The 14790-nt window shown below is 35.3% G+C and overlaps 1 protein-coding gene across 2 annotated transcripts in view; it reads right to left on the reverse strand.

The window, feature by feature from the left end:
• Nucleotides 1–14790, reverse strand: part of CWC27 (CWC27 spliceosome associated cyclophilin) — a 112300-nt gene that overhangs the window by 25063 nt on the left and 72447 nt on the right. Inside the window, exons 11-13 of one of the 2 annotated variants that reach the window (XM_058169612.1) lie at nt 13763–13863; nt 6838–6944; nt 4395–4498 (exon numbers count right to left, since the gene is read on the reverse strand). In XM_058169612.1, coding sequence (XP_058025595.1) covers nt 4395–4498; nt 6838–6944; nt 13763–13863 — 312 coding nt within the window. Of the gene's footprint in view, nt 1–4394; nt 4499–6837; nt 6948–13762; nt 13864–14790 lie in introns of both variants that reach the window. The other variant, XM_058169611.1, reaches the window with a different exon arrangement.

Consider the following 14790-nt stretch of genomic DNA (forward strand, 5'->3'; position numbering starts at 1 on the left):
ACTTGATACTATGTACTATGAGAAAAGCCAGAAAATGCTTTTAAACATCAAGTTGTGCATGGTTTTATAACTCCTGGCTTAATCACTTCCAGAGTGGAATATGTTTATATAACAATCTCTCAAACGAACTTAATCTTGATCCAAACAGAAATTTAAATCCTCATAATCAAAAATGTTCAATCATCTAGCAGAGGGGAACTAAATCAAATGCGTGAAGCTGCCAAATTGAGGTGAAAATATGCTGGTTAAAAGGTGGGTTCTCTCCCTATAATGGAGAAAGAAGAAAAACTGATATCTATTTCCTGCTGCATGACGTTCTTGTTTCATTTATTGTGAAAAACTTCCCAACATTCTTCATCCCATGAGTCTCAAGCTAGCAGATCATGATATTTGGGATTAACAAATGTATCTTCATTTGCAACTTTTTTAAAAAAAATATACATTCTCATTCCATATACATACCAGACAATTGTGCATCTTATTTTGCCAATCTGGAATATATTAAATCTGGACCTTTCTGATCTGTAAAATTTCTAAACTCTTTATAGTTATAAAGTTCTGCTAAACAAAAGCAGAAGCAGGAATCTGCAGCTACCAAGGCATGTCTTTTCGCCCCAGCTCATATCCCAGAAGAAGTCTGATTTGATGTGAAAACTGACATGCAAAAAGGGGCTGTCATATCTTCCCCCTACCTCCGTGATGGCGAACCTATGGCACAAGTGCCAGAGGTGGCACGTAGAGCCGTCTCTGTGGGTATGCGCACCGCCACCCCAGCTCAGCCAGCTGGTCGTCAGGTTTCCAAGGCACGCATGTGCGTCAGCCAGCTGGTTGTCGGATTTCCGGCGCTCTGGCCTGCACGTGCACGCCTTCCAGTTTGGGCACTCTGTGCCTAAAAGGTTCGCCATCACTGTCCTACTTCCTTTTTATCTCACATACACATGTACACAGTAGGTTCATCTATTGAACTAAGCCAAATACTGCTTCTTTTGGGCATATTGTGGCATATGACCTTGTCTATACTGCCTTAGCATTGCATACAAATCAGGCCTTTATGGTTTTTTGACAAACATGGCTCAAAATCCTGACTTAGCATTGTGAATATATATTTGATGATAGTGAGAGGCAGGGATGTACATGCATGTGTGCTCTATCTGCCTTCTGAGGTCACTGTTGCTACAAGATGAGTACAGAGAACTTTGGAAAAAGAACACGACAATTAGCAAAGCATGATTTAAGTGTGAAAGGAGGAGAGTATACTAAAGTGATTCCATTTTAACACTCTGGTATAAGAGGGAGGGAGGGAGGGAAAACCATGTCAGGCTTTCAAGATTCTGTTACTGTAGCCCAAAGGTCTTCAGACTTGGCAGCTTTAAGACTTGTGGACTTCAAATCCCAGAATCCTCCAACCAGCCAGAGTTGGAAGTCCACAAGTCTTAAAACTGCCAAGTTTGAAGACCTCTGCTTATAGCCTGTATCCACAGGGTTCTGATATTTTTTTATAGATCCTATTTCCTGTTTTGACCTACCCTGAAGGGCAGACACTGAAATATATCGTTGGTATGGTTAATTGGCAGTGATATTATAAGTGCAGGACTATTTAGTAAACAGGTAGACTATTCGGGCAAACAGGTAGTAAAAAAATGCTTTAAAAAAGTAAAAAAAAAGTTCCGACGATCACGCAGCACAGCTGTGATTGTTGGAACCTCTTTTTTTATTTTTTAAAGCGTTTTTTTTTACTACCGGTTCGCCCGAATTGGAGCGAACCAGTAGCATTTCACCCCTGCTGCAACCGCTCTCTGTATGTTTTTGTCTCCAGGCCTTTAATAAACTTCTTTGCACTTTTCCCCTAAAATCTCTACATCTTTTTTGTAATGTGGTGACCAAAAACTGGATGCGGTATTCCAGATGTGGTCTTAGTAAGGATTTATAAAGCGGTGCTAATACTTCATATGATTTTGATTCTATGCCTCTGTTTATACAACCATAGATCGTATTACCTCTTTTGCTGGCCCATGTTTAAGCAATCGTCCACTAGGACTCCAAGGTCCCTATAGCTGTATGTAATGCTCTTAAATCAATACTCCTTCAGGAAATGTGCTGAGCAGCAGTGAATGAGCAATGCCTTCATTAAAAATTCTTTGAGAAATTAAACAACTCTGCGCTAAAGGAGGATAACTGAAGCTATAAACCTTAAAAAAAAATGAATGAAACCCGAAGGTGTCAGGGGCATCTTGTTAATAATGGTCATGAAACTAGCTGCTGTTTATCAGCATTAGGCACCTCAGTGTCAGCCAGTGCCAAGAAATGCTGAGTAAATGGTGCAAAGGCCATTGCTGTGCCAAATCCAGATGTGTCATGTAGCAGAGGGTCATATAGGTTTTCACAGGGCTCCATCAACAGTTCTGCAAATGTCACATTGGCATTTATGACCTGTGTTTTATATGCATTTTACATTGTATAGCTGTAAGAGAGACGAGAGCACCATGAAACAGACAGAAGCACTGTTGAGTTTCAGATGACAGCGGTATGTCCTAATAAGAGATTTTAAGCTTTAGAATGAAACTTTACCCTATCAAATTTGCTTTAGATCTTTTAACAATGCTTCCTCAAATGCCTTGTAAAATAGTAATGTCTGGTAGTAATTATCAAACACCATACATACTGTTTACAGTAGAGTTGTAATATTTAAAAAAATGTTTTTGCACAGAGAAGTCAAATACGTCTGAAAAGTACCCAAATGTCTGCTGTATTCTATGCCAACAGGACAATTCAGCCAAAAATGCAGAAAGAGAAGATTGCCAAATAAAAGAAAATATAACAAATTGGTAATGGCTTCTATCTTGACAGAAAATGAAAATTATACCTCAATGTGTGGCCACTCATGTGGACACAAAAGAATGTCTTACAGGCAATCATTTTATTTCAGATAACATACCCTGACAGTTGTGCAAGGCCTGCTGGCTTGATTTCACTTTCCATAAAAGCAGCAACCATACCCTACAAAATGGTTTACAATCATATAATTTATGAATCTCTCTCTCTCTCTCTCTCTCTCTCTCACACACACACACACACACATACACACACACTTTCAGTAAATCATCTCAAAGCACACTGCTGTAGTTTTTGAGGAGTGGGTTGGAAGTCTACACTAAAAATTCCTTCGAAGTTGCCACAATTGGATCCAGCCACTCAACCTGAAGGGCACTGAAGAGGGAAAAAAAACAATTTGAATCCAAAAATATTTTTTTTCTTCCCAAACCAATCTCTCAACCAAAAAATGCTTCATGCTTGTTATAGTTTTTAGGTTAGTGAAATTCCAAAAGACACAATCCTGAAGCAACTTAATCTAGAGTATACAAAATAAACTTTTATTTGTGTGCATATTCTCAGCAGTAGGCTTACTCTGATTAAGCCCTAGGTTCAATATGTTGCTAAATGAATGTGCCCATGGTAAGAATCCTTGCTTTGTCTGTTTTCTTCTTCCTCTTGTGCACTGGCTCAGAAATCAGCAATGGTTGTGAAACAAACAAACAAGAAGCCGGAAAGAGAATTGACTAAATGAGTGGTGCATGAATGTGTGTGTGAGGGGAGTTTTTTTTAAAGAAACTAACAGTATAAAAAGCAATGATCTCACCCACTGATAGGAAGCACTCCCGACTGCCATATTTCCTATAATGCATTGTGTCTCTCTAACAGAAAAGGATACCCTGTCCTCTTTTAGGCTTACTATATTCTTGAAAATAAACCATGGTCTGATATACACAATTTTACCTGGAGGGGAGGGGGGCGCTATTGTTACTGGTAGTGGGTTTTTAATATATGTGTTTGTATGGTGCGTGCGTGTGCGTGTGTGTGTACTAGCCTTGACTCCTGTTTTCATGGCTTGCCAAAATTGGCTTGCCACTGCCTTCCAGGCTGAAAAAAAAATTACTACAAGTCACCCAGCTGTCTTTGTGCCTAAGCAAGGATTAGAATTCACAGTCTCCAGGTTTCTGCTGGAGTCCACTGGAAAGGATAGATTTTAACCCTATCATTCAACTTGTGTGATGAAGTTTGTAACAGTTAGTGTGGGTGAAAGGTAAACTTACTTATAAGCTTCACTAGTTCTGATGCAGGAAAGTTAGTTTTGTCTACACTATTAAGGAATTGTAGTAAGGAAATGGCAATCTTATTTAGGTTTATTGAGAGTGGAAGTAGAGATGAAATCTATCCCTTACCAGAGGAGTTTTTCTCTTTGTTAAGGAAAAAATATCCTTGCATAAAACAAATTTGTTTATAATTAGGTTAGGGTTATTGGAAAGAGAAAATTAAAATCCTGAAGATAGATTTTGAAAATATTTTCTATTCTGTATTTTGTACTTAAAGCTATTTTGAATTCATAAGTTTCTCACCATCCTTCATCATTCTCCACTTCAGGTTCAGATACTTCATCTTCAGGTGTTTCTGATATTGCTTGGTTTAGCTTTGATTTGAATCGATCCAGTAACGCCAGTGTCTGGAATTAAAATATGATGCTTAACACATGCCCAATATACTTACACAAAAATGCTTTTTGCCTTACACAAAAATGCTTTTTCAAAAGGCAACTGGATTTTCTTTGTTCTTTCTTGAAAATATTTTGTTTCTTGCCCAAGAAGCTTCTTTAGTTCTATCAATGGTGGGGAATGGAAGGATTTATATTTATATAATTATATACAATTTATATAACCAGGGTTGAAAGAGGGGTCAAAGAGGTCATCAACATTAAGACTGAACAGTCCTCTCTCAATAGAGGGAGAGGCATACAACACCACAATTTTCCTGTTTACAACACAGTCCTGTCAGCAGTTCCAAGAAGGTTCCACACCCATTTGCATTATTCAAGTGACCCTGAGGGAACACATAAACCTCCAAGTGGCCTCAACAACTCTCAGAAAGAATGCTAATGACCAGATGCCTATGAGGAATATAAATCCTTCCATTCTCCACCATTCGGTCAGAACTGAACAAGCGTCTTGGATGAGAAGCGAAACATCTTCAAGGAAAAACAAAGAAAGCCCAATTGCCTTTTGAAAAAGCACCTTTGGAAAAACCATGACCTGGACCAGGGTCTCCAACCTTGACAACTTTAAGACTTGTGGACTCCAACTCCTAGAATACCTCAGCCAACTTTGCTGGCTGAGGTATTCTGGGAGTTGAAGTCCACAAGTCTTAAAGTTGCCAAGGTTGGAGACCCCTGACCTCGATGGCTGAGAATTTCCACAGACATTGTGCTTTACACAGTATTAGTGTTCACAAGAGAGAGTTGTGTATATTGTATAGAAGTGTTGTATTTTGTGAAAAAAACTCTGAACTATATTTTTAATGTACTTATCTTATCAAATAAATTTTTGTCTATTGTTCTTCAATGAATGTAGTGCCAATGAACATTCTAGCTCTTCACTGGTTATACAGCTATCTGCTATATTGTATTTTATATTGTAAGCTATACTTACAACATACCCATCTTTAAGTTTTGTAATGTTCCCATACAAAAAAATCCATTTATTGCAGAATTATTTGCCCATTGAATTGTGTTGCTGGGGAACATCTGATTTCACAAGTTACGTTCTAAAAGGAATAATCATTTCATTCAATCAATGTATACAGGTATTAATGGCAAGGAACTTATTCACTGCAATTATTTAAAATACTTTGTGGTCACATATTGTCGGAAAAAATGAATAGCATTGGCAGAATGACTTCAATGTGACATTACTGATCTCCCCAGTGAGAAATCCCAGTGAGAAATCCCTCCCTTCCTGCTCAATTCCTAAAAGACTGGAATATCACTTAACTGACAAAATAGTGATAATGTTAAAAATAAAAATAAATAGCACCTTGTTTTGGTGATCACTATCAATGTGCAAAAATCTTAAAAAGAAATGCAGGTGGTACTTGGTGACAAGGCAGCCAAGGACAATCATATTAAGTGTACAAAGATGCAATATGTAGGATTTAACTACTATTGCACCTGCATCTGTTCACCATAGTACAGAAAATCCACAGAGGATTCAGTGGCTGTTGGAAATTGTGTCCATGGACCTATCATGGAGATTGGATATACAACAGAGAGAGTTTGCCAATGGCTTATTAGTCTGGTGAAATATTCTCCTCTATAAACAGCAGCATACGCTGAATCAGGTGCAAATAAGTTGCAAAGTATAACTGTAACTAAGAAAAGACATTTTCATATATTTGCCTACTGAAATATTGCTAGTAAGGGCTCATGTATTCAGAAGGTGCCCCTTACCACTGCAGAGATGACAGTGACTGTGTCTGTCACTGAAAGATAATTTATCACCACAAACAAAACACATCCAAAAAGAAGGAACTGAACTTAAGGTTATGAACCAGCAATCATTAGAATGTGCTTTGAAAGAGGTAGACATCTACTAAAACACTTTCACTAGCTGTAAAACAAGTTTTGAATATAGCTCTGTGAAGATGCAGTACACTGCTTAAAAAGTATAACAAATAATTCCAGGCTTCTGCTTTCACTATTCTGCTATGGTGTCAAGACCATAGAATAGAATAGAATAGAATTTTTTAATATGTTTTAAAATAGATTTGTTAATATGCTTTAAAATTAATGTAAGCATTCAGCACACAAATTTAATTGTAAAGAAAAAGATGAAATAAAAGAAAAAACCCTTTCTCTCCCTCCTTTATAATGTAAAACAATAGACTTGCCTTAAGTATTTCTGTGAATGTAGAATGGAGTTAGATTATTTGGTTCTGTCTAATCTTGTTTTGCAGGTGAAAGATGATATTAAATCAAAGTCTTTTTTCTTTTTGAGTAAATATGGCACTTACTTGTTCTTCACGAGAAGTTCCTTTCTTTGGCTGATGCTTTCTCAATTCTTCATATTTCTTCTTTTCTTCAAGATATTCTGCAACAATGCTGTTTGGAGCAGCTTCCTCTTCTCCATTTGGAAACCAAAGAAAACACACATTTTATTCAAAGATAATTGTGATACTTAAGTTTACATTAGTCATTTTACATATACATCTTAATCCCAAAAATGCTTTTTCAAAAGGCAACTGGACTTTTTTCTTGAAGATGTTTAGCTTTCTTATCCAAGAAGCTTCTTCAGGTCTGACCAAATGGTCGAGGATGGTAGCATTTATATTCCTTGCAGTCATCTGCTCATTTGCATTCTTTCTGAAAGTCTTGAGGCCACTTTGAAGGTTTATCTGTGCCCTCAGGGTCACCTGAATAATGCAAATGGGTGTTCCACCTTCTTGGAACTGCTGAAAGGATTGTTTTGTAAATAGGAGATAGGTGGTCCTGTTCCATTCTGTTCAATTCTGTTGAGAGAGGGCTGTTCAATCTTAATGCAGATGGCCTCTTTGATCCCTCTTTCAAAACAGCAGTTTTCCCTGTCCAGAATATGGTCTTTGCTGCCTTCAAAAGATGACCTTTGTCTTTCAAATGCAGATGGACTGCTGAATCTTGACCTGATGGGTTTGATCTCCTATGTTGTGCCATGCGTTTATGAAGGTTGTTTTGTTTTTCCAATGCACAGATCTGTGCATGTCTCATAGCATTGAACTGCATATATCACATTGCTCAGTTTGTGTCTGCATGTTTTATTCTTGGGGTGGACAAGCTTCTGTCTTAGTGTATATGGTGTTGGTTGAAAATCCTCCTGAGCTTATTCATTCCGTATGTTGCAGGAATATCAGAAAAGCTCAGAAGGATATTCAGCCAACACCATATATGGATACACCTCAAACCCAAAAATAAAGTCCAGTCGGCTTTTGAAAAAGCACTTTTGGCACAACCATGACCTGGATGACTGAGAATCTCCATAGACATACACATCTTATAAAATATTAACTTATTAACAGTGCAAACTTATTCAAGTTTATTCAGAAGACCCCAGTTTGACAAACTAAAATCCAGGCAATTAACAAATGTCTGTAATTAAAATGTCTGTAATTAAATAAGAAAATAAGACCTGGTGCCTTTTTTTTGGTGGCAAAAAATATAAGACAGGGTCTTATTTTCGGGAAAACACGTATCCAGAGTCAGGCAGGCAGGTACACAGGTGCACATGCATACTCCCTCTCTCCCAGATAAGCCAAAGAGGAAACACAGCAGCTGTGGCTAATATAATAAAGTATAATACTTTATTTTATTATCTACATTAACAGAATCCTGCAAATCTGAAAGTACAATCTTCTACTATTTTCTTTATAGTTTGAGAAGGTCCCTTCTCAGGGAGTGTCCCTTCTGAGCTTCTTCCTCTGTCTATTATGTAGCTGCAGGCTGAGTTCCCTAGGCAATATTTCTTTGCCCTACTTTTGATGTGGATTTGATTTAAATCAAGTCAATTTAAATCAGGATTTAAATCACTAGTAAAAAGGCTTGATTTAAATCAACTTGATTTAAATCATAATTTTTAAAGAGCAACTGTCATCTCTGTCCCGCAGCAGCTCCTCCTCTGACCCCATTGACTCACCAACAGTCCTAATATTGCAGAATATACAGCCTCATGCTACATAACTAAGGTCCATTTCATGGTGAATAAACTAGATTATTAATGTATCTTAAAGACAAAACTATCTTTAAATAAGATTTTTTCTCCAAAAGCATTTTATTACAATAAATTTGATAAAAATAAATTGCAACAATACATGAGCACACAATAGATTTAAGCTTAATGTTAACCGCTCCAATCTTGATTGCAGAAAATATGACTTCAGTAACAGAGTTGTTAATGCTTGGAATACACTACTTGACTCTGCGGTCTCTTCCCAAAATCCCCAAAGCTTTAACCAAAAAACTCTCTACTATTGACTTCACCCCATTCCTAAGAGGTCTGTAAAGGCCATGCACAAGAGCACAAACGTGCCTATCGTTCCTGTCCTATTGTTTCCTTTCATTATATCCAATTAATATAGTTATTACATACTCATACTTATATATATGCTTATATATTGTATAGTTATTTCATGCTTATGCTTATATATACTGTGTGACAAAATAAATAAATAAATAAATAAAAGCTTGGTAAAATCTCCCAATGCTACCAGCCTGGTATAATAATACCTTTCATAACTAAGAATCACCCAAACTCCAGTCTGGTAGACAATATAGAAGTTTTTTTTAAACACAGCTAGTCAGTCAATGGTGTTGATCTAACAGGCTAATTTTTGCTCCCAAACGTGTTTCTATCCTAAAACAGGCCTGAATCCAAATTGAAGTACATTCCGCTTATGAAGATTTTAGAATCCATCATCTATTTCTGTATATGCTCTACTTGCCAATTTTTCATGAACCTCAAAAGCACTTTTATTTAAAGAAGTATTGACAAATGTTTCAATGAATTTGTTTTTGTGCTATGAAATTGTTCTTGTTTCTTTAGCTGAATCATTTTTCTCTTTTCTGTCTTAAATAGAGGTTGTTTTGACTAATTAGAGAAAATAGTCTACATATTTCCCCTCAAGCAATAATTTCTGAGCAGCAGATAGAATGTTCCCTTCTCCAGCCAGTTAGCAGAAATTACCAAATTAGAGTCGCTAAACAAGAAAAGATCGTAACAAAAGTTTGAGGATGTCTGTCAGCTAGATCGTATTAGTACAAACAAAACAAATGAGATAATATGTAAAGACCTTAAATTAAAGGTTGAATAAGAATCCCCTAAATGATGACTATATTTAAGATAAAATTCTATAACTCAGTTCACCCTACAGGTCATTGTTCAATAATACACACAAAAAATTTAGGGACTAAATTTTAAAAAGTAAGAAAAATGCATATGTAATATAATGCAATTCATTTAAAAAGCGTGATAAGTACTTAACAGGAAATCACATGGTTACATTAAAACCAGCACTAGATCATACAGATAAGAAACAAATGCTTCCTTCTTCCTTTATCTGCAAGATGAGATTTTTTGCTTTCACTAATACTTTATCTTAATCTAAATTACTCTTTTATTTAGTGCCCATGATTAGCCCTACAGATTGTTGAATGATGCTGCCTTCAGGACTTGCCTTTTTAGCAACAGACTATTGTACTCCAATGTTCAGGAATAACAATTGACAGCTTTCCTGTTTAAATCCTGTTATTTTACCTGAGAACACCACAAAGGAACACAATAATGAGAAGTACATTTCCTCCTCCTATCATAAAATTAGGTGTCAAAAATATTTTAAAACTGTTGGCACTTGTATTTCTGCTGCTCTGATCTCTTACTATGGAAATTTAGAAACTAAAGTTGCTTTTAAAATATTTGCACTTCCTAAGATATTTAAAATCGTTTTTTTAAACAATATTACTTCCTGATTTTATGGGTAAGAATGCAATAGTGTTCTATACAACACAGACATATTTCAAAGGAAGGACATTATTGATGGGCCAAAATATGGTAACCAAGTAGTAGTAAGAACATGTGCTCACATCTAATAGCCAGATTGTGATCTGCCTCCAGCCACTTGTTTTCCTCACATATACATTTTATATGTGATAATCTAATGGGACAGTGTTGACAAGTAGTGAAGCAATGCCAACTCTTTTCTACAAAGAAAATGCAAAATTACTGCTGGTCCAAGAATATTTTCTTTAAAAAAAAACCAAGGAAATAATACACAATGATTGTTAGGAAAAATACCATTATATTTAATTTTAAAGTGCATCACAGTAGCTTTGAGGTCAAGGGACTCGTAAAACTCAAAATTAATAGCAGAATTAATGGCAGAAACTTAGACAATGTATCAGGATGTGCAGTAATAAAACTATATAATTGAAAAGAATAAGTCATCTGATTACAGTAAAATATTTGTAGTTGGTTGTGCAACTACACACGTCTCCATGCATTAATTGGCACATTTAAACTAGGACAATGGTTGCACCGTAAAAAAGAGCTTGGGGAAGGAAGCTGTAAAATAAGAAAGCATTTCAGTTATTCGGCTTGAAAGTAGACTTGCATCCAGATATTTATCATGTTATAACTTAACCATAGCAATATTGCTATTATTGGTAATCCAATGTATGAACAACAAACAGTCTTGCAGCTAACAAAGATTATTCTGAATGCTTTGTTCTGGTTAAAGGTAGCATTGAAACATTCTTTTAAATAATATGAATATGGGGAACATAAAAGTGCATTTTGCAGTGCTTTATTCTACAATTCTAATGGATTATGGAATATTTCCCCACATTTCAGGGCATGTGTTTGAAGAAACAAGTCAGTTCTGATTTTGGTGCAAACCAAGGAAAGTGGCCAGGAGCCAATGTGGTAAACATGCATAAGATAAAAGGAGAGCTTTTTTAAACAGTATCAATAAAATTTGTTGTAGGATCTCTCTATCTTTGTCACCTATCTTTGATTGTCTCCAAAAGACACCAAATTTATGATTTTATCTTTCTATAAATTTACAGACAGCATTTTATGCCTTTCGTGGACATAATCTAATAAAACACAGTAATTGAAAATGTTGCTCACTATTCAAACATATTGATAGTTCTGTTCAGATTTTGTTGAAACATAGAAAATAGATGGCAGAAAAAAATCTTGTGGTCTATTGAGTCTGCCCTTTGAGGTTTTTATTTTATTTTACATTTTTGTTGGTTGATGGACATGTGTTTATCACAAGCTTCTTATATAGTTTAATGAAAAGAAGGACTAGGGGAGACATGATAGCAGTGTTCCAATATCTCAGGGGTTGCCACAAAGAAGAGGGAGTCAGGCTGTTCTCCAAAGCATCTGAGGGTAGAACAAGAAGCAATGGGTGGAAACTAATCAAGGAGAGATGCAACTTAGAACTAAGGAGAAATTTCCTGACAGTTAGAACAATTAATCAGTGGAACAACTTGCCTGCAGAAGTTGTAAATTCTCCAACACTCAAAATTTTTAAGAAAATGTTGGATAACCATTTGTCTGAAATGGTGTAGAGTTTCCTGCCTGGGCAGGGGGTTGGACTAGAAGACCTCCTAGGTCCCTTCCAACTCTGTTGTTGTTGTTGTTGTTGTTGTTGTTGTTATTATTATATCTATTCAACAAATATTCAACAAATGTTGAATTTTACTCTCTGCCTTTATTCCCAAAACTCAAATTGCTTTTACCCTACATTTTTGCAATTCACAACAGAGATGATGTTTTGATAATGCACCAAAAAAGGGAATTGACTAAGGAATAGAACATTTGTTTAAGGAATAGAACATTTGTTTAACTCTTTATTTGTATAAGATTCAACTTTATTGGATGCTAATTTGAATCAAACACTTATATTCAAAGCCACAAGAGAATGGTTTAGAAATATAATTTAAAGAGGTTTCTAAGTAAACAAATAAATCTACCATTTGGATCAACCAGGTCAACAAAACAATTCAGACTAATTTATGGCAAGCCATTACAAAAAGAAAAAACAAAATAAAACAAGTATATCCTCACTACTGTACATAAATGGGAAAAGGCTGTGCTATTGAATCTGTGCCCACTGTTAACAGATATTCCAGCTGAATTGCCAAAATAGCAGGAGAAGAATCCCTCATGAACCCTGGAACCACCAGTACTTTACTAAACCTTCTGTATTTCTCTTGCTTATAATCCAATATGGTGCTTTTGGGCATTCTCTTCCGCTGGTTGACAAAAATTTCCCTTTTTAGCTTAAAAATTCAAATGATAGAATTGTTTCTATCTTTTTCATGTATCCATTTCCATTGGATTTGGTAGAGACTGCATCTGCTGGAATACCCCTTTTTTCTTGCCTCCTATAGCACAAGATCGCCAGTCTTCATTTATGTCAGTATATTAGACATATATATATAATAACAACATCAATGGCTTCTTTAGGTTTACTGTGAACATAAAGGTAATGGTTTCCCCTGTGAATATGCATAGAGCTTATTCTTATTTTTTTCCTTTTTACTCAAACAAAACAGGAAGAGATACAGTATCATAATAATAATTATAATAATAATATCCAGGATCTATATTCTTGATGCAACAGATCAAAATTTGTAAAACTGTAAAAACTAGTATAAAGCTGGCTTGCTGTTTTTACTTTCTGCATGAAGGAATAAGCAAAGTGGGAACAAAGTGGGCTTATATGTACCAGCATGCTACTGAAGAAGAAAAAGTCAGATGAAATAGAAATGTGTGCTTTCCTCCCCTTAGGTTGTGTCTAATTGTTGATTTGACCTTCAAAAATGTATCTTTAATACATCTGTTAAATTTCAATGTATCATAATTTTCAAGAGATGGTAGAAATACCATCAATAACCTTACTATTTAAATTAGATTCATGAGGTTTTTAATGACATGTCTTCCTTTTTAAAAAAAATAAAAAAATTAAAATCTGATTGTTTAGCTGCGGTATTATAAAACAACAAAAACAGAAAAGAGTAATGAACATAATATTTGATGTCTCCTGTTTTTGCATTAGCAAAAAATACTTAAGCAATTGAAATTGGGAATCAATTTAACTGTCAAAGAAGATAACAGGCAAGGATGAGCCACATCTCCTAGGAGGTTTGAAAACATAGTCATAGCTATCATTACTTAATTAAGTAACAGAATTTCCTCCCCCCTTCTCCTGCTAATACATGTTTGCTGAAACCTACAATTCTAGGGAAGCAAACTCAGTTTACCTAACTCATATAAAATAAGCTTTTCTTAAATGAAGTCGAACAATATTTCTTAATAGGTTAACATCATGCTTTATAAGGAAATGTATCCTATTTATTAGAATATGATTGCAAGAAGTGATACTTTGCTTCATCTTTTACCTTCAGATTGATCCTCTTTCACTTTTGAGGGATTTTCTTTCATTTGTTTTGCCTTTATTAGTTCACGTTTCAATTGGCGAACTTCCTTCCGTAGTTCCTCACTGCACAGAACAATGTTTAGACAAATTCAATTTTCTTAAAAAAAATAAAGTCAGAGGAAAATAGACACAAAGTTAATGGTTGACAAATCTGTATTCAGACATGATAATCATAATTTGATTCTGTCAGGTTTGACTGAAATCAACTGTCTTCAGCCTACACAATTTCAAAGGTTATATAGGCAGAAACCCTGCTAATATAACAGGAAATAGAACTGTTAATTAAAGAAAACATCTTAACTGGACATTATAAAAGGTTCTGAACTTCACTAAGTCCCACCTAGTAAAATTTTTCTGATGCTTTTTTAAATTGAAGCAACCAAGCAACAATTCTGGTAGATTACAATCACCATTAGAATACCTCTTTCATTTTGATTCCTATGAACTGACTACTTAACACATTACTTAAATATAGGATGATCACCAAACATATTAATGAGTATTTCCCAGTGGATACTTTGAAGTAGAATATATGAATATATTGTAGAATATATCTTACATCTGCTCCTAGAAAGACAACCTTGGATTAGAGGCTGCAATAGGTTCAAAGATTTTTACAAAATGGTCTGGCACTCCAATTCCAAAATTCATTTACAAAATAACCAAATTGCATAAGTAAAATTTCCTAGTAATTACCAAGGAAACCAAAGGAAAAGGGCATGTAGGCCTTTGTTATATACAAATAAAGGTGAACTTTTAGCACCAAATTAAACAAAAATAGCAATAGCAATCTCAGGTGGCATATAAATTTAATAACTTATCTTTATCTTCATCTTCACCTACCATGTTTTTAGTTTCAATTTTATGTATGTTTAATTTATGCATTCCTCTTGTTCCCTCTTTTACGTACCAATACTAAGAGTTGTTTTCCAGTGCAAAGCTCTCTACGGTCTCAGTATTTATACATATTGGAATCTGGAAAGTAGTCTA

Source organism: Ahaetulla prasina, chromosome 2, assembly GCF_028640845.1.
Source record: "Ahaetulla prasina isolate Xishuangbanna chromosome 2, ASM2864084v1, whole genome shotgun sequence".
NCBI lineage: Eukaryota > Metazoa > Chordata > Lepidosauria > Squamata > Colubridae > Ahaetulla > Ahaetulla prasina.